Raw genomic sequence first — 27955 nt, 5'->3', positions numbered from 1 at the left:
CCATTTCCTTCTCCAGTGCATGAAAGTGAAAGTGAAGTCGCTCAGTCGTGTCCGACTCTGCGACCCCATGGACTGCAGCCTACCAGGCTCCTCCGTCCATGGGATTTTCCAGGCAAGAGTACTGGAGTGGGGTGCCATTGCCTTCTCCGGGTGTATACCTAGGAGTAGAATTACTAGGTGATACGATAACTCTATGTTTAACATTTTCAGGAATTATCAAACTTTTTCCAAAGAGGTGGTACCATTTTACCTTCCCACCAGCAATGTATGAGGATTCTAGTTTCTTCGTATCTTCACCAGTACTTGTTATTGTCTTTTTTAGGGTAGCCATTTTCATGAGTATGAAATGGTATTTTATTATTGTTTTGATTTGCATGTCTCTAATGACCTACCATCATTTCTTTGCTCAAAATCATGTCAATTCTCTTCTCAAAATCCCTTAAACGGACTCCTTAGGAACAAAGGCCTTTACGTTTTATGATCCAGTTTTAGCCTTATTTCCTGTGACTGTCCTTCCCCTAGTCTATGTTCCAGTCATCGGGCACAATATAATTTTTTGTTCACTCTTCAGATTCTTTCAGTAGACCATGTGCTTCTTAAGGGAGAAGATCTCACTTTCATCCAATACACAGTTCCCTTGACTCTGCCTCCTAAAAGGCTCTGCGCTCCGTCCCCTCCACTCTGTTGTGCTTTTCCTTTACTATATATATATATTTTTTTTTTGAGTTATTTTCCTCAAAAAATAGTACCCTAGTGGTAACTCTAGGGATTAAAATTAGCAGTTTAACTTAAAACAAACCTGTTCAGATTAATACTAACTTAATTTCAATAGTATATAAAAACTTTGCTCCAATATAGCTGTTCCCTTCTACTTCTTTTGTATTGTTATTGTCATACAAATTATATCTTTGTATGTTAAAAGTCTTGCTGCACAATTAAAAAAACATTTATTTATTTACTTGGCTGTGTTGGGTGTTAGTTGTGCCACGTGGGCTTCTCTCTAGCTGCGGCTCTTGGACTTAGTAGCCCCGCAGCAAGTGGGATCTTAGTTCCCGACCAGGGTTTGAATCGCGTCCTCTGCATTGAAAGGCAAATTCTTAACCCCTGGACCACTAGGGAAGTCCCTTTGCACAGGCTTCTCGTTGCAGTGGCTTCTCTTGTTGCGGAGCATCGGCTGTAGGCGCGCAGGCTTCGGTCGTTGCAGCACGTGGGCTCGGTAGCTACGGCTGGCAGGCTCTCGAGCACGGACTCAGTAGTGACTGTGGCGCCCGGGCTCAGTTGCTCCGCGGCAGCGGGATCTTCCCGGACCAGGGGTTGAACCTGTGTCCCCTGTGTTGACAGGTGGATTCTTATCCATTGTACCCCCAGGGAAGTTCCGCCTTTTCTTCTTTTAACAACTAAGATGCCACAGTCCCCTGGCTGGGGTCTGCTGACATACTCTGTTGTAATCAAAGTACTTATCCATTTTGAGGATCTTCTTATTTGAGAGAATTAATAAGGTCATCTGTATCAGCTTCAGGAACTCAAGGGATCCTAGCAATAATATCAGTTTTTAAAACTTAGAAGCCTATTCTTTGAAAGTATTCTCATATTTTACAAATAACTGAAGGGCTGGCTGAGACCAAGTCCCAAAGTGTAAAAGGTATCTGTTTCTAAATATAGCAAAACTCCCATAAATTGTCACCAAAATCCCCCAGAAAAACAAAGAAAAGCCCTCCACATTTTCTGGCTTACATACTTTCAATTTTTATTATTGTTTGTATGCATCTCTTATGTAATCAAAAGTTTTCATTTCTTTTATGTTTTGTTACTAGTAGCTTACCCTTTGAAATTTATCAGAGGAGAGTTTATACTGTAAGCAATCGGGTGGTCTGTGCCTGCTACCCATTCATCATTGTTTCTCCCATATATCAAGCTGACCATATATCAAGCATATGTTTTAGCCGGTAGTAAATTGCTACATCGCTCTATTAGTCTTATGAGAAACTGTGCCATTTATACAAAAAAGATGGTTGGGAGTTTGGCTGTCTTGAAATAGGAAAAGTGGCCAAGCTAATTTGACCACACTCTCATGCATTCACATAGGCATTTTGTGGTTGCTACATATTTAGATAGATATATTGTATTATATAATATAACCTGTTTTTATGCATCTATTTACTGTATTGTGTTCACATATTGTATTCTTTGAAGTTTTTCTTCCTCTCTCAAGGACTATTTCCAGAATGGGAAAATTATAGTTCTTTGGCTTCATTCTTGCTATAACATGACTGATAAGTCATTATGGGTTTTGATTATGAGAGGACTTTGATGGATTTTTTTTCTCCTCTGGACTTATTTTTAAAAATATGTTAAAGTACTTTGGAGAGGATGTTTTGATGAGGTTTGGTGCTTCACTGAAGTACCAAAAGGTACTAAAGGTACCAAAAAGTGTCCCTTTCCTTCTTGTATCTATGCTTCATTTTAGCTTTTTGCCTTTTGGATATTCAGTATTTTGAAATGAAACATAAAATGATAGACTTTTGTTCAGGAGAGGAACTTTAGCAATTATTGTCCTCTCTGGAACTCATTTCACAGCCAGGAAAGTAGGACCTGGAAGAGGTAAGAAGACTAATTAATTAGTAGCAAAACCCAGATTTCCATACTTCCGTTTGATTTTCCTTTTAGTCTGCCACGGTGTCTCTGGCTGCTTTCTTTAGAGTAAGTCCTGGGATGCTAGAAAACTCTTTTGGAATTTAGAAGTGTGAAGGATTGTTGAAAAATATTGAAATAGTTGAAGCATGGTATCAACTATCTTAACATTATTTTTCAGAGCATTGAAAATCACTGTTGTATTCCAGTAATGAAGAAATAAAAGTCACAGTATTGAACTATGATCCCTGATATTATTATTTAACATCTATTTAATGGAATGGTAGAAATACTGCTAATTGGCAGAAACTATAGTCTGGAGATATTCTTAAGTAGAAGTCTAAAATTCAGTTAAAAACCACACAAAAGCAATATTGTCAAAATGAAATTTCTTAATTCGTTGACCATTTGATTGAGGTAATGAGTGCTTAATATTTTGTAGTCATTGTCAGCTTCTCATCTGAACTGTTGTCTGCTTTCATAGCACTGGACACAGCAATACATCTTTTTAGCTCCAATATCTGGCCCAGTGCCTGGCACATAATAGACAACAGTTGGACTGTTCTTTAGTTTTTTTTATTATCTAGGTCTTGTCACCTCCTGCCTTGACCATTATAACTTCCACTTGTCATCTTAGTCCCTAGTCTCTCACCTGCAAGTGTTAAAGTGGATAATTGAAGCCTTTCTGGCCTTTCTGTATAAAAACCAAATCTCAAGGCTTAGCTGAAATTGGCCACTGCTGAAAAGGGGTTTCTTCATGTATTTGTGCTTGAAGTTAAACTATATTGTATCAAAGCTAGTATTTCTTCCAGGATTTGACTTATGAAGTAGTGCTCCAGGGTAGCAGGTTTTCAATAGATAACTTTAAACTTGACCTCAGTTATATTTCTGCTTCCTTACATAATCTTGTTGCAGTCAGTGAACCAATTATATGTGAGGTCAGTTGAGGTTTACTGGACACACTGAACTCTTATCTAAGCAATTAGGCCCATAAAGATTTACTGCAAGAATTACAATATTGTGCTTTTAAAATGGTGAGTTTGGGCCTCATTAACAGGATAAGATTTTTTAGTGTCTATGTGGGGAAACCTTTGTCTTTAGTTTGCAAGTAATTTTAAGCGGTTTGAGAGATTCACCAGTGTTACAGAATAGCATGGGGAACCTATGTCACCTTTGTGTCAGGATAGATAGTGCACTAAATTGCAGCTACTTGTCAGTTTTAATGACTTAGTGACAGAGGTTACACGAAAGCCTCCAGGGAAGTGTTACCTAAGATTCCCTGACTTAGTAATCAGTGCTTGAGAAACAGTCTGAGAACCTAAGCCTCCAATCCTTATGATTTGCCTTATTTTTACTATTGTCCTAATTGCTTCTCATTATATGAGAATTTACTTTGGGAAAAGGATTTCGTTTGAGATTTCTTTAGATACATTTTTAAGAATAGCACTCTCAAAAGGATGAGCCCCCTCAACTTTTAAAGCTCTTAAACATGCCCTGAAGTCTCCTGTAGAGTCTCTGAGCGCTCAAGAATTGATGCTTTTGAACTGTGGTGTTGGAGAAGACTCTTGAGAGTCCCTTGGACTGCAAGGAGATCCAACCAGTCCATTCTGAAGGAGATCAGCCCTGGGATTTCTTTGGAATGAATGATGCTAAAGCTGAAACTCCAGTACTTTGGCCACCTCATGCAAAGAGTTGACTCATTAGAAAAGACTCTGATGCTGGGAGGGATTGGGGGCAGGAGGAGAAGGGAACGACTGAGGATGAGATGGCTGGATGGCATCACTGACTTGATGGACGTGAGTCTGAGTGAACTCCGGGAGTTGGTGATGGACAGGGAGGCCTGGCGTGCTGCGATTCATGGGATCGCAAAGAGTCGGACACGACTGAGCGACTGAACTGAACTGAATTTTTCTCTAATCTTCTTTGTCCCAAGTACCATACTGATGATGACTTAACTTTTTTTGATGTGTTTTATTGTTTTTTATTTTCTAGCTAATGACGGTTTTTTTTGCTTTCTGCAGCTCTCATTGCAGATGTACAAGAGCTGGGTAATATGTTAAATAGGCTTCTTTGGATCTACATGGCAGTTTAGTTGCCATTAATGACATTGTTTAAATGAATTCAAGTAGTAAATACCTAACTTAAAGATTATGTTTTTAATGTAAATATATTATATATGATAGATAGAAGCTTAATACCCTTAATATATAAATATATAATGATGAGACACATCATATGATCCCATAGAAAATAGTCAAAGGATTTAAAGCAGCTCACTATCGGACAGGAAATTCAGATGGCCAGTAAGTGTGTATGTACATATGTTCTAGTGCTGCTTAATAGTTAGAGAGATGTAAATTATACAATAAGATAGTAATATTCACGCATCATTTGGGCCCAAACTGAAAAGTATTATAATGTCCGGTACCTACAGGGTTGCAGGGAAATGGCATTTCATATATCGCTATGGAAGTGTGAGTTCATTTGACTTCTTTGGAATGTAATATGGTAGTTGCTATTAAAATAAAATGTCTTCTTCATGTAACAGTTTCTCTATTAGGTTCTATTCACCAAGGGAAAAATCAGCACATAAAAAGGATGTTTGTACACAACATACATAGCAGCGTTTTATTGTTTTTGATAGTGACAAAACTGAAAGCAATCTGACTATATCAATAGAGGAATGATTGATAAATTATTATATAGATATTTTATGGAAGTTTTCACAGCTATTAAAAAAGAATAAATTAGATTTATTTTTGGGAACCTAGAGGGTATCCATGTGATACTGTTCAGCAAAAATGGAAGCCTTCAGAATAGTACATAAAGTTTAATACAATTTTTGTTCAAGTATTTAAAAAAAAAACTTGAAATACTCTTTTCAGGTGTATTACATGTTTTCCTGTGTAAAAAGAAAAGTGTGGAAGGCCACAGTCCAGGCTCTTTGATTTTTTTTTCCTGTGGCATTGGGTTGGGAGTGGGGTGGAAATGGAAGGTGTCATTTAATATTTCTTTTACATTTTTAGATTTTTTTTCTTTGTTACAATAAGCATATATTAGATTTTATTTTTAAAAAGCTAATAAACCCTCATGTTTAAAGTGAAGCTTTATTAAGTTGGAGAATACATCTATCATAGCTGCTTTTTCTGTGATCTGACTCATAAAAATATAAACTTTATGCTTTACGTTTAAAGAATTTGACTCATTTGACAGGACCTAAAAATTCTTGGTTCTTCGGAGTCGCGTTCATAACCAATGGTCATTCCTTAATCTCATTTTATGCTTTTGGTGGTTGTCTTGTTTTGAATATGACTAGTTACATTAAGACCAAAGATGTCCTTTGTAAATTATCACAATTTAACAACGCCTTATAGATAAGCGTTTCAAGAGGTTGAATTGCAAATTGAATTTAAGGTATTAAATTGTGACCTGTTGATTAGTCAGAATATTCTAATGTATGTTGGCCATCCTATTGCTGCTTCCTCTTGTCTATCATAGTTCTCTTCTTCAGTATGGCTCTGATTAGTTTGCAGTATGGTTTTTCAAAAGAAATATAATTTTTTGTTCCTATTACAAAAATAAAACATCAATACACAAAACTTGGAAAACACTAAAAAAAAAAAAAATTCAAATCATCCATAAGCCTAATTATAAATACTGTTGGTGGTGCTAGTGGTAAAGAACCCACCTGGCAATGCAGGAGATGTCAGGGATGTGGGTTCATAGCTAGGTCAGGAAGATCCCATAGAGGAGGGCATGGTAACCCACTCTAGTTCTCTTACATGGAGAATCCTATGGGCAGAGGAGCCTGGCAGGGCCATAGGTTGCAAAGAGTCAGACACAACTGAAGCAACTTAGCATGAACATATAATGTCCCCTGGTTCCTCCATTTTCTGGGAATTTCTCATCAACTCTGTAGATTTAGTTTGATATTTTAGAATTTTATATAAATGTAATAATACAGCGTATATTCTGGTTTTGTCTAGCTTCTACCACTCAGCATAATTATTTTGAGATTCTTCCATGTTAGTCTGTTCCTTTTTATTGCCAAGTAGTATTCCATTATATGAAATAATTACAATTTGTTTATCCATTCATCTGTTGATGGATATCATGTCATTGTTACCATTCTGAGGCTCTTAAAATAAAGCTGCTATGAACATTTATGTTGGGAAAGATTGAAGGCAGGGGGAGAAGGGGACGACAGAGGACACAATGGTTGGGAGGCATCACCAGCTCAATGGACGTGAGTTTGAGCAAGCTCCGGGAGATGACGAAGGACAGGGAAGCCTGGCTTGCTGCAGTCCATGGGGTCGCAAAGAGTCGGACACAACTGAGCGACTGAACAACAACAACTCTGTGTGAACATAATGTTTTCTTTTTCCTGGGGCAAATACCTGGGAATGAAATTCTAACTGGAGGCTGAAAGTCTGAGGTCAGGGTGCCAGTATGGTTAGGTTCTATGAGGATCCCTCCTACTGACTTCTTGACATGGCAGAGAGAGTGGAGATACAGAGCAGGCTCTTACATCTTTTTTTAGAAGAAGACTAATCACATTTATGAGGGCTCCACCTTCATGACCAAATGGCCTGCCAAAGTCCCCACCTCTAATACTCTCATACTGGCAGTTAGTTCAGTTCAGTTCAGATCAGTCACTCAGTTGTGTCTAACTCTTTGTGACTCCATGGACTGCACCATGCCAGGCCTCCCTGTCCATCACCAACTCCCGGAGTTTGCTCAAACTCATGTCCATTGATAATCAGTGATGCCATCCAACCATCTCATCCTCTGCCATCCCCTTCTCCTCCTGCTCTCAATCCTTCCCAGCATCAGGGTCTTTTCAAATGAGTCAGTTCTTCGCATAAGGTGGCCACAGTATTGGAGTTTCAGCTTCAGCATCAGTCCTTCCAATGAATATTCAGGACTGATTTCCTTTAGGATGGACTGGTTCGATCTCCTTGCAGTCCAAGGGACTCTCACGAGTCTTCTCCAACACGACAGTTCAAAAGCATCAATTCTTCGGTGTTCAGCTTTCTTTAGAGTCCAATTCTCACATCCATACATGACTACTGTAAAAACCATAGCTTTGACTAGATAGACCTTTGTTGGTAAAGTAATATCTCTGCTTTTTACTATGCTGACTAGGTTGGTCATAGCTTTTCTTCCAAGGAGCAAGCAAGCGTCTTTTAATTTCATGGCTACAGTCACCATATGCAGTGATTTTGGAGACCCCCCAAAATAAAGTCTGTCACTCTTTCCATTGTTTCCCCATTTATTTGCTGTGAAGTGATAGGAACAGATACTATGATCTTCGTTTTTTTAATGTTGAGTTTTAAGCCGACTTTTTCACTCTCCTCTTTCACTTTCATCAAGAGGGTCTTTAGTTCCTCTTCACTTTCTGTATCTGATGTTATTGATATTTATCCGGGCAATCGTGATTCCAGCTTGTGCTTCATCCAGCCCAGAATTTTGCATGATGTACTCTGTTTATAAGTTAAATAAGCAAGGTGACAGTATACAGCTTTTACATACTCCTTTCACGATTTGGAACCAGTCTGTTTTTCCATGTCTAGTTCTAACTGTTGCTTCTTGACCTGCGTACAGATTTCTCAGGAGGCAGGTAAAGTGGTCTGGTATTCCCATCTCTTTAAGAATTTTCCACAGTTTGTTGTGATCCACACAGACAAAGGCTTTGGTGTAGTTAATGAAGCAGAAGTAGATGTTTTTCTGGAACTCTCTTGCTTTTTCGATGATTCAGCAGATGTTAGCAATTTGATCTCTGGTTCCTCTGCCTTTTCTAATTCCAGCTTGAACATCTGGAAGTTCGCGGTTCGTGTACTGTTGAAGCCTGGCTTGAAGCATTTTGAGCATTACTTTGCTAGCATGTGAGATGAGTGTAATTGTGTGGTAGTTTGAACATTCTTTGGCATTGCCTTTCTTAGGGATTGGAGTGAAAACTGACCTTTTCCAGCCCTGTGGCCACTGCTGAGTTTTCCAAATTTGCTGACATATTGAGTACAGCACTTTCACAGCATCATTTTTTAGGATTTGAAATAACTGGGGCCTGCGTGAGGGAGGCCGTGCGGCCGCAGCCTGCGACGGCCGGCGCGTCCCAAAGTTCGACTCCTCCGCCCGGACTAGGGCCACCCCAGGGGAGGTGGCGCCAGCCGGGACCGCAGGCTCTGGAGGCACGAGGCCCGGGCAGGGTGCCGAGTTCCCGAGGCTCCGCTGAGAAGCCGAGGGGTAGCGAGACCGCTGCTCGGGAGCCGCCACGATGGAGCTGGAACTGGAACCCTGTGGGGCCGGGGCCCCGGCTGCCGGGCAGCGGCTTCTCCAGGCCGAGGCCCCGGCGGAGAATGAGCCGGAGGCAGTGGTGGGCTCCCTAAAATTAATTAAAAAAAAAAAAAAGAAAGAAATAACTGGAATTCCATCACCTCCACTAACTTTGTTCGTAGTGATGCTTCCTAAGGCCCACCTGACTTCGCATTCCAGGATGTCTGGCTCTAGGTGGGTGATTACACCATCGTGGTTATCTGGGTCATGAAGATCTTTTTTATATAGCTCTTCTGTGTATTCTTGCCACCTCTTCTTAATATCTTCTGCTTCTGTTAGGTCCATACCATTTCTGTCCTTTATTGAGCCCATCTATGCATGAAATATTCCCTTGATTTACTTGAAGAGATCTCTAGTCTTTCCCATTCTTTTGTTTTCCTCTATTTCTTTGCACTGATCACTGAGGAGGCCTTTCTTATCTCCCTACTATTCTTTGTAACTCCCCATTCAAATGGGTATATCGTTGCTTTTCTTCTTTGCCTTTAGCTTCTCTTCTCAGCTATTTGTAAGCCATGTATCAGACAGCCATTTTGCTTTTTTGCATTTCTTTTTCTTGGGGATTATCTTGATCACTGCCTCCTGTACAGTGTCACAAACCTCCATCCATAGTTCTTCAGGCACTCTATCAGATCTAATCCCTTAAATCTATTTGTCACTTCCACTGTATAATCATAAGGGATTTGATTTAGGTCATACCTGAATGGTCTCATCCTCTGTCGTCCCCTTCTCCTCCTGCCCCCAATCCCTCCCAGCATCAAGGTCTTTTCCAATGAGTCAACTCTTCGCATGAGGTGGCCAAAGTACTGGAGTTTCAGCTTCAGCATCATTCCAAAGAACACCTTCCAAAGAACACTCAGGGCTGATCTCTAGAATGGACTGGTTGGATCTCCTTGCAGTCCAAGGCACTCTCAAGAGTCTTCTCCAACACCACAGTTGAAAAGCATCAATTCTTCGGCGCTCAGCTTTCTTCACAGTCCAACTCTCACATCCATACATGACCACTGGAAAAACCATAGTGTTGACTAGACAGACCTTTGTTGGCAAAGTAATGTCTCTGCTTTTCAATATGCTGTCTAGGTTGGATGGGAACACCAACTCGATGGACGTGAGTTTGAGTGAACTCCGGGAGATGGTGATGGACAGGGAGGCCTGACGTGCTGCGATTCATGGGGTCACAAAGAGTCAGACACTACTGAGCGACTGAACTGAACTGAACTGAATGGTCTAGTGGTTTTCCCTACTTTTTTCAATTCAAATTTGAATTTGGCAATAAGGAATTCATGATCTGAGCCCCATTCAGCTCCTAGTCTTGTTTTTGCTGACTGTATAGAGCTTCTCCATCTTTGGCTGCAAAGAATACAATCAGTCTGGTTTCGGTATTGATCATCTGGTGATGTCCATGTGTAGAGTCTTCTCTTGTGCTGTTGGAAAAGGGTGTTTGCCATGACCAGTGCATTCTCTTGGCAAACTCTGTTGGCCTTTGGCCTGCTTCATTTTGTACTCCAAGGCCAAATTTCCCTGTTAAGATTTCATGCTGCTGCTACTGCTGCTAAGTCACTTCAGTCGTGTCTGACTCTGTGTGACCCCATAGACGGCAGCCCACCAGGCTCCCCCGTCCCTGGGATTCTCCAGGCAAGAACACTGGAGTGGGTTGCCATTTCCATCTCCAATGCTTGAAAGTGAAAAATGAAAGTGAAGTTGATCAGTCGTGTCCGACTCTTAGCGACCCTATGGACTTCAGCCTGCCAGGCTCCTGTGTCCGTGGGATTTTCCAGGCAGGAGTACTGGAGTGGGATGCCATTGCCTTAACTGGCAGTTAAGATTCCAACATATGAATTTCGGAGGCACACAAATATTCAGTCCATAACTGTGGTGGATTTTATCAATAGGTCTTTGTCAGATTTTGGTATTCGGGTAATGCTAGTCTCATGGAATGAGTTGGGAAGTGTTTCCTCCTCTTCTTGTGTGTCTCTATGCAAATACAAGAAAATATGCATAATTAGTCTTACTCTAACACCTTTACACACAAATTTGTACAGTTTGAGGGACTTACCTAGCGATCCCATGGTTAAAATTTTGCCTCTGGTGCAGGGGGTCTACGTTTGATCCCTGGTCAGGGGGAGCTGAGAGTCAAAGTGCCTTGTAGAGCAGAAAACCCAAAACATCAAAAAAAAAGAAGCAATATTGTAACAAATTCAATAGAAACTTTAAATATGGTCCATATAAACAAATCTTAAAGAAAGTGCAGCTCAATACTTATTATATATGTATATGCTCTGATTTATTTGATGTGTATTGATATATTTTTCCAATTTTAAGAAAAACTGAACCCCTTCTCTGTGCTCAGTGGTACACTGGATGGTATTACACTTCTCATTTAATTTGGATTACAGCTGTCTTTATTGGGTCAGAGCCTTCAGCCCACTTTGTAGATGAGTGCCTTATATGAACTGAGGCTCTCTATATATGCCTTTGTTTCTTTTGATGCCTTAGAAGGATCTTACTGTATTTATATTTGTGTCTTGGTGCTAAGTATATAGAAGATCCTTCATAACTAACTTTTACCCTATGATGTAGCTCATAGGGTAAATAATGAAGACTTTGGTTCTAAACACGTTGTATTATGTATGTCCCTTGCCTCCCCTTTTTCACCCTTGGTGTCCACTATATCCTAGTACAGAGTGATACACAGTAGAAATGTCACAGTTTAGTAAATGAACATGCCCTTGGTTCTTTTGACTTCTCTTGTTGTGAGGTGATAATGCGTGCACCACCGTGCATGCATGCATGGTAATGGTATTTCTGCTTTATTGACTATGCCAAAGCCTTTGACTGTGTGGATCACAATAAACTGTGGAAAATTCTGAAAGAGATGGGAATCCCAGACCACCTGACCTGCCTCTTGAGAAACCTATATGCAGGTCAGGAAGCAACAGTTAGAACTGGACATGGAACAACAGACTGGTTCCAAACAGGAAAAGGAGTGCGTCAAGGCTGTATATTGTCACCCTGCTTATTTAACTTATATGCAGAGTACATCATGAGAAACGCTGGTCTGGAAGAAGCACAAGCTGGAATCAAGATTGCCAGGAGAAATATCAATAACCTCAGATATGCAGATGACACCACCCTTATGGCAGAAAGTGAAGAGGAACTAAAGACCCTCTTGATGAAAGTGAAGGAGGAGAGTGAATAAGTTGGCTTAAAGCTCAACATTCAGAAAATGAAGATCATGGCATCTGGCCCCATCACTTCATGGGAAATAGATGGAGAAACAGTGGAAACAGTATCAGACTTTATTTTTCTGGGCTCCAAAATCACTGCAGATGGTGACTGCAGCCATGAAATTAAAAGATGCTTACTCCTTGGAAGAAAAGTTATGACCAACCTAGATAGCATATTCAAAAGCAGAGATATTACTTTACCAACAAAGGTCCGTCTAGTCAAGACTATGAGTTTTCCAGTGGTCATGTATGGATGTGAGAGTTGGACTGGGAAGAAAGCTGAGCACTGAAGAATTGATGCTTTTGAACTGTGGTGTTGGAGAAGACTCTTGAGAGTCCCTTGGACTGCAAGGAGATCCAACCAGTCCATTCTAAAGGAGATCAGTCCTGGGTGTTCTTTGGAAGGCATGATGCTAAAGCTGAAACTCCAGTACTTTGGCCACCTCATGCGAAGAGTTGACTCATTGGAAAAGACTGATGCTGGGAGGGATTGGGGGCAGGAGGAGAAGGGGACGACAGAGGATGAGATGGCTGGATGGCATCACCGACTCGATGGACGTGAGTTTGAGTGAACTCCGGGAGTTGGTGATGGACAGGGAGGCCTGGTGTGCTGCAATTCATGGAGTTGCAAAGAGTTGGACACGACTGAGCGACTGAACTGAACTGAACTGAATGCATATAGGGGTGTGTGGTAAGCCTGGGTTCAGATTCTTCCTGAGCAATATGAAATGCTTTGGGAAAGTAACTCACACAAGCTGCACCAGCTATGTGTCAGCGTGGGCTCTGTACGTTCAGAAGGTAAATTTGAGTGTAAATGCAGAAGCTTATACATGAACCCCCAGTCCATACCATGCGGGCTGCTATCTAGGACACACGCCAGGTAGAGGACCGTGCAGGTGAGAACGGGCCTTTAATATCCTCTCACACCTGGTTCTCCCTGGCTGAGGGGCTGGACAAGGCGCTTTCCCCATAATCCTCATGATCACTATGCTTAGGAAGTGTTACTGTCCCCCTTTTGACAATAAGGAAATGTAGGCCCAGGAGATCCAGGGACGCTGAGAAAGGACAGCTTGAGAAATCCCCAGGAGCTCTGTGTGGCTTCAAAGGCTTCTTCTTTCCATTATAGTGTGTTGACCCTTGGGATACTCAGTAACCATCACCATTTGTGAAGGGTTTTATTAAAACTGAATTTGAACTCCGATATAATTTTGTGAAATTTTTTTTTTTTTAGCTTTACAATGTTGTACTGGTTTTGCCATATATCAACATGAATCCACCACAGGTATACACGTGTTCCCCATCCTGAACCCTCCTCCCCCCTCCCTCCCCATACCATCCCTCTGGGTCGTCAGTGCACCAGCCCCAAGCATCCAGTATCGTGCATCGAACCTGGACTGGCGACTCATTTCATATATGATATTATAATTTTAATCTTTACATATATGGCAAATTTGAGGCCTTGAAGGGAGAAAGTTAGGAACCAGACGTTTTAATTTTACATAGATAAAGAAATCACCGAATATAGAATCAAGCTCTCTGGCATTACTCTGACTTCAGTTTATCATTCTGTGGACTCTTGGAAGGAGGCGTCCTGTGCTTGGAAACCCTGGGTTCGGGAATTTCTCTCATGTACTGGGCGGTGTTTACGTTAGGTTATGGATGGCAGTTTGTTTTGCAGATGTTCGTAATGTACAATCTCATATCTTGTTTCTATTTCTGGAACACTTTCAAGTATGACTCATGTATTGTTGAGGCCATCCTAAAAATACAGCTAGTTTCAAGCATTAATGTAAAATACACCACAGATACCACACAGCACTACCTAATGCATTCTCTCAGTAGTTTAATGTGACTTCCTAAAAAATTAAATGTTTTCTTTGACAAAATATGCTATACTAAAATATGAATAAGTGAAAATGTTTTTTTTTTGAGAAGTGAGTTCTCTGACAACAAAATGTTAAGAACAAAATGAATTTGAAATTTTAATAAAAGGAGATATCATTGGTATTACCAAAACCCAAGAAATAGAATTAGTGTCCATAAAAGCAAGTCCACTAACTTTGGTGGAACCTTGGTGAGGTTCATTTCTGTGATTATGTGCTTGTGTTAGCTGTGTCTGACTGTTTGCGGCCCCAGGGGCTGTAGCCCGCCAGGCTCCTCTGTCTAGGGGGTTTCCCAGGTAAGAACCCCGGAGTGGGTTGCCACTTCTTCCTTCAGGGGACCTTCCCGACCCAGGGGTTAAAACTGAGTCTCTTGCATCTCCTCATTGGCAGGCAGGTTCTTTTCCGCTGTACCTCCTGGGTGAGGTTCATACTTGGAGAGGAAATCTTGGTTCTGAAGATAGAGCCTGTGTCAAACAGAGAGCTAGTGGGAAGCTGCTGCGTAGCACAGGGAGCCCAGCTCAGTGCTCTGTGACCACCTGGAGGGCTGGGATGCGGGGCTGGGAGGGAGGCTCCGGAGGGAGGGGAGATATGTGTGCACAGTGTATACACAGAGCAGATTCACTTTGCTGTACAGCAGAAACTAAGGCGGCATTGTAAAGCATTATATTCCAGTAATAAAGTCAAAAGAAAAAAAGATTTTGGAGGAGCAGTGGGACATAATGGCTGGAGTACAAGTTTGGACTCAAATAGTTTAGTTCTAAATCTTGGTTTAGGCATTTATCAACTGTAGACAAATAGTACCACTGTAAGGGCTTTGACTTTTCTTATTCATAAGATGAGAATAGTGAATATTTAATAAATACATGTACTGCTACTACTGGACACTCTTTAAGTGCCTAATTTAATGCTCATAACCACCTTATAAGTAAGTTCACTTCTCATATCCACTATACAGATGTAAAAACAGCACAGAGAATTTGAATAACTGATCAAAATTGCACTATAAGCAGCAGGTTGGACGTTAACAGTTTGGCCTAGTCCTTATCCTTACGTGGAGGCAGTCTGCTGTCTTGTAGAGTTGTGTGATCTAACTGAGAGTATGAGAAATCAGTCATGTTTTTCCCCAGCACATGAGAGGAATGCAATAAATCATGGCTATCATTATCACTATTATTGTTGTTGTTTTTCAGTCACTAAGTTGTGTCTGACACTTTGCAACCCCATGGACTGCAGCATGTCAGGTTCCCCTGGCCTTCTCTCTCCTGGAATTTGCTCAAATTCATGTCCATTGAGTTGGTGATGCTGTCTAACCATCTCATCCTCTGTCGTCCCCTTCTCCTCCTGCCCTCAATCTTTCTCAGCATCACGTTCTTTTCCAATGAGTTGCCTCTTTGCATCAGGTGGCCAAAGTACTGTAGCTTCAGAATCAGTCTTTCCAGTGAATATTCAGGATTGATTTTAAGATTGACTGGCTTGATCTCCTTGCTGTTCAAGGGTCTCTCAAGAGTCTCCTCCAGCACCATAATTTGGAAGTATCAGTTCCTTGGTGTGTAGCCTTCTCTGTGGTCCAGCTCTGATATCTGTACATGACTACTGGAGAAATCATAACTTTGACTATATGGTCCTTTGTTGGCAAAGTGATTCTCTACTTTTTAACATGCTGTCTAGATTTGTCATTGCTTTCCTTCCAAGGAGCAAGCATCTTTTAGTTTCATGGCTGCAGTCACCATCCACAGTGATTTTGGAGCCCAAGAAAAGAAAATCTGTCACTGCTAACACTTCTTCCTCTTCTATTTGCCATGAAGTGATGGAACTGGATGCCATGATCCTAGTTTTTTTAGTGTTGAGCTTCAAGCCAGTTTTTTCACTCTCCTCTTTCACCCTCATCAAGCAGCTCTTTACTATACTAAAGCAAGACAAAAGAAGGGAAAAGGTCTTTGTGACAGTATAGCACAGACTACAGGGCCAGCCAGAGGGTTCAGAAGGTGCTTATTCATATGAAGAAACCTCTGTAGAGTTGAAATGTAAATGGCAGACATTTCCAGATACCCTGGGACGCGTGGAAATGGGGCAGCACTGCTGCTGCTTGACAGCCAGTTTGAGTGTTAAGGGCAAAGGAGGGGATGACTGAGGACTATCAGGTATGCCTCTGGCCAGTGACTCTTCTCAACACACAAGGATCATGCTGAGAGGAAGACACTCCCATGAACATACTCAGAGTGTGAAAGGGAAAGTGTCAGTCGCTCAGTCATGTTCGACTTTTTGTGGCCCCGTGGACTCTAGCCCGCCAGACTTCTGTGTCCGTGGAATTCTCCAGGCAAGAATACTGGAGTGGGTTGCCATTTCCTTCTCCAGGGGATCTTCCCAACCCAGGGATCGAATCTGCGTCTCCTGCGTTGCAGGCAGATTCTTTACCATCTGAGCCACCAGAAAGCCCTGAACCTACTCAAAGCTCTATACAGTTCCTAGGATCTGGTTCTAAATAACTTCATCTCTGTGCCTTTCTCTTCCCACTTAATAAGATACATTGGTGTACACACTGCTCTGTTGTTATAACTGATTCTTCTTCAGTTTGCTAAGAAAAAGATAAATTATTCCTAAACCTCAGTACTTGTTGATACTGACAACTTAGAGGGGGAGAAACCTCACACTGGATTAGGAAATGAAGCCTTCGATTAAAAAAAAAGTCTTGAAAATAAATATGAGTTCTAAGATCATGGCATTGAAAATAGAGTGGAACGATATTGAGACTCTGTCATTATGAATAGTTATAAATAGTTATAAAAGGTGGGAGGAAGCTGAAGAGACCAACTTGGCTTTCCCTTACAGAACTTTGGAAATTTCATATTTTAAATAGACAAGTCCAGATAATGGAAGGTCAGGCACATTGCCAAGGGTGAATACACAGCAGCAGCATAAACCATAAGAACAGTGTGGAGAAGGCCCGAGGCCGGAGTAAACTGAGGTTTGGAAAAATGTAAAGAAAAACCCCAAAGTGTTCAAGTTTTTAATTACATATTTAACAGCAAAGTAAGGAAGGGTAGCAGATCTGCAGCATAGAAAACTTTGTGTCGTTTTACTGAGAAACGAGAGCTTCTTGGCTCTTATTTTGTTTCATCCTTACAGAGCAGGCAGATGGACCTGTCTTGCAATAAGAAAGAGTAGACCATATATTATAATGATTTAAGCCTGTAGTGGGGAAGAACAATAGTGTCCATCTGACAGCTAAGAATAAGATGCAGGTGAATTGCTTCCTAGCATCGCAGAGCTTCTTGAGATTCTCAAAGGTGCAGGTCTTAGGGCAATGTTTTTCAATGTGTTTTTCATTATTGCACACTTAAGGACATTTTCCCCCAATTGTCTCTCCCCAGTTCTGTGAAATTTTAATACACAAGTATATTGTAATAATATCTGTTAATGCAGAGCATCCCATAGTGGGTAACAGGCTATGGTATTGGGTTGGCCAAAAAGTTGGTTCAGGTTTTTCCATAAGATGGTACGGAAAACCTGAATTAGCTTTTTTTCAGTAGTTAAGAATTGTTCCCGTGTCTTCCTCCAGGAGCCAAGTGTTACCCCCATGCATAGTGTAGAGGCTTCATAGAGGACAGGAGGGAAGCCAAGCACCTCCACTTGGGTGATGAATCTCCTGATTTTCACACGTTAGAAGCACTTGCTTTGTAGAAATTATAAATCACTTTAGTGTGGCCTCAGTATGTGATACACCAAGCAGTCTGCCCAATACCTTTCCTTAATCTTCCCACCATGATTAAGAAAATCAGAAATTTATTGTTAATTTTTTTCTAATGATTAAATATTAACTTTTGGGGAGAGGGTAGGGGCAATCACCCAAGCAAGATTATGCTGTTGGAGGGGGGCGTGGAGGGAAACACAGCTTTAGTCCTAGGCAAATGTTCTTAGTTTGATTTTTGAATTCTTTCATGACCTTCCTGGATGATTAAACAAGGTTTAACGAGTATAAGAATGTTCAACACATACAAAAGACTATGTTTTTTATATACATACACAGATGCTGGACTGTGCTGAATTGCTCATTTGTGTCTGACTCTTTGTGACCCCAGGGACTGTAGCCTGATAGGCTTCTCTGTCCATGGAATTTCCTAGGCAAAGAATACTGGGGTGGGTTGCCATTGCCTCCTCAGGGGATCCTCCCATCCCAGGGATTGAACCTGCGTCTCTTGTGCCTCCTGCATTGGCAGGTGGATTCTTTACTGCTGTGTTACCTGGGAAGCCCATACACTATACATATACATATACACACATACACGTGTTGATATATATATGTATACATGTGTGTATTGTGTGTTTATGTACAAAATGCAATGTAATAGTAAAACAAACACTGTACCCACATCTCATTTAAGAACTAGAATATTATGATTATCTTTGAAGTTATCCACAAGAATCTCTCTGATTCCTTTCCAGATATTCTGAATTTGTGATTCTCTGGCTTTTTTGCTTTATCAAGCACTGTTTTTATCACATATGCATGTGTTTGTAAAAAATTCAATTTACTAGTTTTTTGAGCTTTACCAAGATAGTGGGGCTTCCATGGTGGCTCAGCGGTAAAGAATCCACCTGCAGTGTGCAAACTGCAGGAAAAGCAGGTTCAGTCCTGGGTCAGGAAGATCCCGTGGAGGAGGACATTGCAACTCACTCCAGTATTCTTGCCTGGAGAATCCCATGAAAAGAGGAGCCTGAAGGGCTCTAGTCCATAGTGTCGAAAACAGTTGGACATGACTAAAGTGATTTAGCATTCACTCATCAAGATAGTGATATTAATCATTAATGCATGATTTAGTTTGTGACAGTTTTTTCTCTTTTAAGAGTTAAACATGTTGTTGGAAGTAATGGGGGTTCATTTTGTTATTTTTTTGGTCATATAACATTCCACTGTGTGCTTTTTATCCATCTCCTATCTTCAGTTTTATTTTGAGCCACACTGCTGTGAGTATTCTATATCGTGTCTTGATGTGTAAGGGGTAGAGTTTTTCTTGAATTCCTAGGAGAACACATGTTTAGTCACTGGGTGACATTTAAGTGAGTAAATACAAATGAATTGTATTAATACAAACATTTAAAAAATGTTTAGTCAAAAAATGAGTGTGTTCATGGATGATTTAATAGTAGACTTAGGGACTTCCTTTGTAGCTCAGAAGGTAAGGAATCCACCTATAATGCAGGAGATCTGGGGTCGATTCCTGGGTCAGGAAGATTCTCTAGAGAAGGGAATGGCAACCCATACCAGTATTCTTGCCTTGAGAATCCCGTAGACAGAGGAGCCTGGTGAGATGTAGTCCATGGGGTCGCAAAGAGTCAGACATGGCTGAGTAACTAACACTTTCACTTTTTACTAGGGCCTTCCCTACCAGTCCAGTGGTTAAGATTCAGCACTCCCAGTGCAGGGTGCACAGGTTGAATCCCTGGTTGGGGAACTAAGATCTCCAGATGCCATGTGCCCCAAAATTAAATAAATAAATAAATATGTAGTAGACTTAGAATGATATTATACAGAAGAGTCTTCTATTCCCAGAAGAGTTGGTGTTGAATAGATGTAAACTTTAAAGGAGTCATTTAAATCTACCATCAGACATCCTAACTGTGAAGTTTGAGAGATCTCACAATCCAGTGCCAACGTAAGTCATAGTTTAAAGTTTTTTTCAAGGTTATAATACTCATGAATTGTCTGAGATGCTTTGGTCCTATCCCCTTTCAGGACAAAAGAGTTGGGCTGTAACATTGTGACAAAGTAATGGTAGCAGTTGTTCATATCACCCTTAAAAACACTTTTGTTCCTTTAGTAACACAAGCATTCTTATAAGCTTATTTTTTTGGCCTTACTGCGTGGCTTTGTGGGATCTTATTTTCCCGACTAGTGGTCTGAGCCAGGTCCATGGCAGTGAAAGCCCAAGCCTTAACCACTGGACCCCCCAGGGAATTCCCATTTCTTATTAGCTTTTAAGTGTGGGATTATGTGACTCTTTGTGATGTAATAAACCCTATTATTTTAGATAATAATGTTTTTTTTTGTAAAACAGTGTGAAAATTCAGCAGATGTAGGTTTGAATGTATATATGTGTGTATGTATATATGCATGTATGTATATGTGTATAGATGTGCATATATATACATACACATGTACATTGTATATACATTTTTAACTTAATATACTGTCTGCATTGGTTGCTTAGAGGTTTATGTTCTATGTAGTAGTCTTATTTGCATTTCATTTTACCTTTTTTTCCACTTTAAAGTATCAGACTCTCTGGCTCAATCAGTAATTCAACATCTAAGATGGATAATGCAGAAGGATCTTTTGGGGCAAGACGTCTTTCTAATAGGACCTCCTGGGCCTCTTCGACGCTCTATTGCTATGCAGTACTTGGTAAGCAATGAATTCTTGCGGATTCCTGAGGGTCTTAACTTTGATAAACTGTTTTGTGAGATAAATTAAGAATTTACAGAAGTCTCAGGTTTAGTCCTTATTGTTTATAAAGCAGTTGGAATAAATTATTCGGGAAGTCAATGTACGTTTGCCTTTCATAACTTTAGCAAATGTTTGCTCCAAGTAGAAAACCCTCCACTTCTAGTAGGAAAGAGATCCATCTAAATTCAAGCAATGAGTAGTTGCAAACAGGATCAGCAACTCTGAGATTAGAAAACAAAGTGTAGTTTTATTTTTCTCAAGAAACATTCTTTTATCTTTAGTCCACATTTTGAAAAGTCAAATAATTCTTCTGACTTTTGATGTTATATGGTCTCTAAAGGGAGCCTAAGGATTACAGAAGCTCTCTTATGTGTTACGTGCACTCCTTTTTTTTCTTTAAATAGATGAGAAAATAAGTTCACAGAGATTAGATAACTCACTCAGGCTTTATCCAGCAAGTCAATGATGGAGCTAGACTTCAGATCTCATATTGCTTTTCCTTTCTGATACTATATCCTCTGAAATGTTTGCAGTTCTCTAAGTTGAGTTGAAATATTCAAATATTCAAATCTCAACCAAAAAAAAAATTGCAGGACTTTTTCCTACTACTTTGTCAGTATAATAGGTATTGCTGTAATGATTGAAAGATGAACCCTCTCAGATGAAGTTGGTCTGTTCCAAAGATAATTTTTAGGATGAAGAGAAAAACCTTACTTAAAGCTTCCTTTTGTTATTTGATATTAAATCATCTATTTCTAATTTATTGAAATATACTTCATGCAGTCTCTTATTTTAGTGGTGAGTTTATCTTGGTACTTTCAAAATTATGTAGGGCTGTAATGATGAAAATTCCATGAACAGAACCTAACTCTGTTTAGTTCATAAATTTCATATCCCTTATTTGTTCCCTAGAATCAATCTGTGAGGTATAGTGTGCCATTGTATTATTATCCTCACTTTATTAATAAACAATGCAAAAGTGTATTTGTCTTGTCTAAGAACGCAGAGTCAGCCACCAAGATTCCCAGGTCTAGAACCTCTTCAGTTTTAAATTGTGCACTCTACCTGGCTCATTTCAAAGGCAACAGTATCTCACTTTGATTTTGTTTCTGACAAGTCTTTGAAGCTTGTTAGAAATGTGGAGTAGCCAGGCTAGGAGAGTATAGGAATCCTGTTGGCTAAAAAATGCAATTCAAGTTTATAAGTATAATCCTTGTATCTTAAAAAAACAACCACCACCAAACTTTGAATTGCCAGAGCTGAGGCAGCTTTAGGATTTGGAAATACATGTAAGAAAACTTACTAGCCTAAGCTGCCTTGCAAACTGCAGTGGGTACTATTGCCAGTATATATAAAGACCCTATGTGTAGTAATAGCCAGAGTGGTGGTGGTGTTCAGTCGCTGAGTTGTGTCCAACTCTGCAACCCCATGGACTGCAGCATGCCAGGCTTCCTTGTCCTTCACCATCTCCTGGAGCCGCTCAAACTCTTGTCCATCGAGTCAGTGATGCCGTCCAACCATCTCCTCCTCTGTTGTCCCCTTCTCCTCCTGCCTTCACTCTTGTCCCAGCATGTCTTTTCTAAAGCATTTGATTGTGTGGATCACAAAAAACTGGAAAAGTATTGGAGAGATGGGAATACCAGATCACCTTACCTGCCTCCTGCAAAACCTGGATGCAGGGCAAGAAGCAACAGTTGGAACCGGATATGGAACAATGGATTGGTTCAATAGCCAGTGTAGATGACATCTCTAAAGGCAGAAATTTCGGGGCAAGCCTGTTGAATCAATGAGAAATTAAGCAGAAATAACTGAATACTTGTGTTTATTTCATATTTCACTCATAGAGTAGGAGTTTTGTAGACAGTTTAAAATAAGTCAGCAGACCTCTGCCGCCCTCCCAGTCTGCTGCTCCAGGTGCTATTTGTGAGCTTGTCGGTGCTGCTTCCGTGGAGCAACAGCCGAGGAGACCTTGGTCTCGTCTTGGCTGACGAAAAGTCCCAGGAAACTGTCAGGACTGAGGAGAGCAACCTTGGTGTGACAGTTCAGGGTGCTACTGTGATACAGTTTATAGTAAGAGGCATACGGCATTTGGTCAACCACTGTGAATGTCAGGGATTTCCAGTGAGGGAGATCACAGGCAGTCGTCAGTGAAACAGGACAGGAAGGTGCTGCGAGGTGCTCCAGGAGCCAGAAGGAGAACCTGCTACTTGATTCAAGAATTATGCTCTCACAGGCGGTTCATTTAGAGAAACATCCTTTGGTATCAGCACATCTTTACTACTTGGTGTACATTTTCTCTTTTTAAAACTTTCCCCTTCTTTCCACATTTTCTAAAACTTATGGGTGCACGGGAACAGGCACATTTTAAAAGACTAATGACGATGATAATGTATTTTTATCAACATCACTTGGAGATAAGGTTAATTAAAAAAAAAAATCCCCTTTCACCATTAATGGCATACTCATTCAACTTTTTTCTTTGTACTCCTCCACTAAATTAATTTGTTCTTCCTGTTTAATAAAAACATATTACATACCTTATTGGATTGGAGAATGTCATTGTTTTTAATTCAACATTGTAAAACCAAGGATAATGTTAACAACTGTTTATACCTTGTTGTTACATATAAGGAAAAAGGAATTTAGGGATAGATTAATTATTTTAAGAGAAGTGGATTCTGGGTGGTTTCTTCTTCAAACCAAATGGTTTTTTTTTCTGTGTAAAATAATAACCTCCATTCCCCCTTCCGCCTTTTCAACTTTCCTCTCCTTTTCCCTTCCTGATTAGTTCTATATTGACTCTTTTTTGTTGAACCAGTTATTGATATTTACCTTATTTTCACACTTGTTAAATGCTTAACATATACATGGTAGGTAATCATTGGTTTATAGAGTAAATTAATTTAAAGCACCCTTAAAAAAAAGATGAACATTATTTACAGAGATAGCTGTCGTTTATGTGAAAATCAAGTAATAGCCAAATTATTACTCTTGATATTTGAAAAGGACTTTACAGGAGATACTAAGATTTGTAAGATCACATTTTGATTATTATTGCCTAAGTAGCCAGTAATAAGCTATAGATTACTGAGTACAGTAAAAGTTCTGAGAAGAGATACATGTTTTGATTAATGTTCAGTTTATTACATTTTTTCTTAAAGCTGAGGCTCACAAGGCTTTCACCTAGAATTACGTTTATTAATAAAATGCTCTTCTGTAGAGTGACATTGTCAGAATACCTGCCTCCAAAGCATATGTTGGGAACTTGATTTTATCTTGGGACCATTTCACTCTCTTCAGGAGCTGACCAAAAAGGAGGCTGAATACATTGCCTTGTCAAGAGACACCACCGAAACCGACCTCAAACAGCGGCGAGAGATCCGGGCGGGCACGGCTTTTTACATCGATCAGGCAAGTGCTTATCACACTCCAATATGTGACTTTTCACTCCCGGTCTTTAAGAAATTGATTTTTAAAGTAGAAAAAGAGTAGCTCATGTACTAGCGAAAGACAGATGTACCATGCCCTCTCTAGACAGATTTAATTTAGGTTTTTGGTTTCCCTCTTCTTGGAAATGCCTTGTTAGTTTACTACGAAATAAGAAACCATAGTTGAAATAAGTGGTTCTAAAATGTTAACTAAAGATTCATATGCTGATTTCTTAATTTCCAGTTGCTTCCTATTAACTGCCTATAAAAATTTGAGTTTAAAAAAAAACGAATTGAGATTTCAATATAGCAAATTCTCTAGCACATTTACTAAAATATTCTCAATCTAAAGGTGAAGTACATACAGGTATATTAAGCATAGTAAAATTAGATTCATAATTCCAGGAACTATAGCTTTTTGAAGAGAGTTCTTAGATGCAGGTTATCAATTAAAATAATGTTTTTTGAATATTATATTGAAGCTTGTGGGTGCATGCATACTCAGTCATGTTAGACTCCTTGCGACCCCATGGACTGAAGCTGGCCAGGCTCATCTGTCCATGAAATTTTCCAGGCAAGAATTGAAGTGGGTTGCCATTTCCCTCTCCCAGGGATCTTCATGATCCAGGGATCAAACCCATGTCTCCTGTGTCTGCTACACTGGCAGGCAGATTCTTAACCACTGAACAGACTCTTTACCACTGAGCCCCTGGAAATCCCTACAAGCTTTAGCTTGTACATTTCTTCAAATATTTTACTTAAAATATTGAACATTGTTCTTTGTTAGGAATGCCTGAGAAAAAAGGTCAGACTTCAAGCATTTTGTAGAGAAAAGATTCAGACATTCAATAAATTAATGACAAGGTGCTTGAACTTCTTGTTTATAAACGTGCACATTAAAGCAGTAGTGAGCTGCTTTTTTCCTCCAGCTCTCAGCATTTGCTGATGTTCATTGCTGATGAGGAAGAAGGGATGAGGGGTCAGCGTTGCTGTCAATGGGGCCGTGGATTGATGCGATTATGAAGGGAGATTTGGTGACTATCTATTGAAAGGGAAAAGTTAAACACGTTTGGATCCAGAAGTAATATTTCTAGCAATTTTTATTTCCAATGTTATTCACACAAAGCATGAAAACATATATCAGTTTAGTTTCAGTTCAGTTCAGTCACTCAGTCATGTCCGATTCTTTGCGACCTCATGAACCGCAGCACGCCAGGCCTCCCTGTCCATCACCAACTCCCAGAGTTCACTGAGACTCACGTCCATCGAGTCAGTTATGCCATCCAACCATCTCATCCTCTGTCGTTCTCTTCTCCTCCTGCCCTCAATCTTTCGCAGCATCAGGATCTTTTCCAGTGAGTCAGCTCTCTGCATCAGGTGGCCAAAATACTGGAGTTTCAGCTTCAACATCTGTCCCTCCATTGAACACCCAGGACTGATCTCCTTTAGGATGGACTGGTTGGATCTCCTTGCAGTCCAAGGGACTCTCAAGAGTCTTCTCCAACACCACAGTTCAAAAGCATCAATTCTTCTGTGCTCAGCTTTCTTCCCAGTCCAACTCTCACATCCATACATGACTACTGGAAAAACCATAGCCTTGACTAGACAGACCTTTGTAGGCAAAGTAATGTCTCTGCTTTTTAATATGCTGTCTAGGTTGGGCATACCTTTCCTTCCAAGGAGCAAGGGTCTTTTAATTTCATGGCTGCAATCACCATCTGCAGTGATTCTGGAGCCCAGAAAAATAAAGTCAGCTGTGGTTTCCATTGTTTCCCCATCTATTTGCCATGAAGTGATGGGATCAGATGTCATGATCTTAGTTTTCTGAATGTTCAGCTTTAAGCCAACTTTTTCACTCTCTTCTTTTACTTTCATCAAGAGGATCTTTAGTTCTTCACTTTCTGCCATAAGGGTGGTGTCATCTGCATATCTGAGGTTATTGATATTTCTCCCGGCAATCTTGATTCCAGCTTGTGCTTCCTCCAGCCCAGCGTTTCTCATGATGTACTCTGCATATAAGTTACGTAACATATATACTAGGCCGTTTATTATAGCATTGTTTGATAAATCACATGAAACTTTGTGAAAACTATAATGATGTATGTTTAAGAGACTAATTAAATAAATCACGGTAGCTAGAATTATCTGTCACCAGTAAAAAAAAAAAAGTGAGATGAATATTTATGAGTTGATAGAAGACCAGAATATATTAACTGAAAAAAAAATGAAGTTGCAGGGCAGTATATATAATAAATATACTGTGATTTAAAAAACAAGAAAAAATACATAAATACATAAATGTTTGTTTACACATTGAAAATTTCCAGAAGGAAACACAAGAATCAGTTAACAGAGCTTACCTCTGTGGAGGTGTGATCAGGCATCTGGGGTAGGGCAAGGAATAAGCTTCATAGTTCTTTAAATTTGAAGCTTTCCCAGGAGTACACACTATTACTTTGTAAGTAAAAGAGTGGAATTGTAAGGAGCACTGAGTGAAAGAATTTTTGGAGACCAAAATATTTACATTGTCACGTAGATCACCACCTAGTTACAGAAAGAAAGACAGAAAGAAAGCTGTACTTAAAGTGAAGTGATTTGTCAGTCATTATCTTAAACAATCAAACTTAGCATCATGTGGTGGGGGAATCTGAGTATTTTAGATTTCCAGCCATTAAAAACATAATCCTTTGTGGATGAAGCACATGAGTATATTTAAAGAAATCCACTTTATTTATGTAATTCCAAAGACTCAGTTTATTTCTGATTATAAGTGGAAAAAAAAAAAAACAGGCTTGCTTCTTCTCTGTCATATTTAAATGACAAGAAGAGAACTGACTTTGTTTGATAGAGTGTGGATTTAAAAACATTTTTGAGTGAATTTTGTATTTGGGTGATTGTTGCAATGCAGATAATAAGGAACAGAAAAGGATGTTTTTGTATGCTTATTATTTTAAAGACAGTTTAAAACTGGCTATACAGAAATCTCAGAAATTGAGTTGCTTTAGGTAACCAAATTTATTGGTTAGCTAAAGATTTATTTCTTGAAGCATACTATAAATTGTTCAGATGAAACTCTGACATTGTATTCTCCCTACCATTCTAGAAAGCAAATTTTCAATTTATATCTATTTACCACTTATAAAATATTTAAAATGTTATATATATGTATGGTAGTACTCTATACTTTCATGTTTTTTCTTTTTTATTAATCCAACTGATTATGATAAGCATCAGCTGTTTACGATGCTGTACTACATTGGCACCTTCAGAGTCTGTGATGAAGATATAAGGACATTAGTCCTTTCTCTAAGTTGCTTCAGACTGTCTATTGTGATTTTATGAGTTTCATATTTTTTCTTCTCTCTCACTTCCTGGCAGTTAATATTCCTTATCGTTTGTTCATAACCAGATCCTATCAGTTCCTTGCTTAAAGCAGTTTGGTCCTGTCACACCCGGAATAAAATCCAGACCCGTGAACATGGCCACCACACTCTACAGGACCCAACCTTGTCAACCTCTTCTCCTTTCTTCTTTCCCTTGCTTGCAAGAGTCCAGCCACAGTGACCTTGTCCTCTTAAAAATAGACCAAGTTCTTTCCAGCCCCAGAGCCTTTGTACTTGTTATTTCCTCTGCTTGGAATGACCTTCTCCCTGATCTGTATATTCCTGCCGCCTCATCATTCTGACAGAGAAGGCAATGGCACCCCACTCCAGTACTCTTGCCTGGAGAATCCCAGGGACGGGGGAGCCTGGTGGACTGCCGTCTGTGGGGTCGCACAGAGTCAGACATGACTGAAGCGACTTAGCAGCAGCAGCATCATTCTGATGATAAACTCTCAGAACACTCTATAATCACTCAACACACTTAAACCCTTTCTGCATGAACCCTGTTGTGATATACATAAGGTAACCTTCAGAGCACCTATCGCTGTCTGAATTTGCCTAATTAATTTCCTTGTTTTCATGTTCATTGTCTGTCTTCTCCACTAGAATGTAACTATTTTGCTTATCT

At 39.9% G+C, this 27955-nt stretch overlaps 1 protein-coding gene across 10 annotated transcripts in view; it reads left to right on the top strand.

Moving 5' to 3' along the window:
• VWA8 (von Willebrand factor A domain containing 8) overlaps nucleotides 1-27955 on the top strand; it is a 416362-nt gene that overhangs the window by 21244 nt on the left and 367163 nt on the right. For all 10 annotated transcript variants that reach the window (XR_009496658.1, XM_059892187.1, XM_025000014.2 and 7 more), the window contains exons 3-4: nucleotides 20344-20474; nucleotides 23817-23927. Coding sequence is in view for 9 of the 10 variants with exons in the window: in XM_059892187.1 (XP_059748170.1) it covers nucleotides 20344-20474; nucleotides 23817-23927 (242 nt within the window). In the remaining variant the exon portion in view is untranslated. The remainder of the gene's footprint in view (nucleotides 1-20343; nucleotides 20475-23816; nucleotides 23928-27955) is intronic.

The sequence above is a fragment of the Bos taurus genome, chromosome 12 (genome assembly GCF_002263795.3).
Source record: "Bos taurus isolate L1 Dominette 01449 registration number 42190680 breed Hereford chromosome 12, ARS-UCD2.0, whole genome shotgun sequence".
Lineage (NCBI taxonomy): Eukaryota > Metazoa > Chordata > Mammalia > Artiodactyla > Bovidae > Bos > Bos taurus.
The sequence above is the reverse complement of the archived record's forward strand: the minus strand, read 5'-3'. Positions and strand labels throughout refer to the sequence as shown.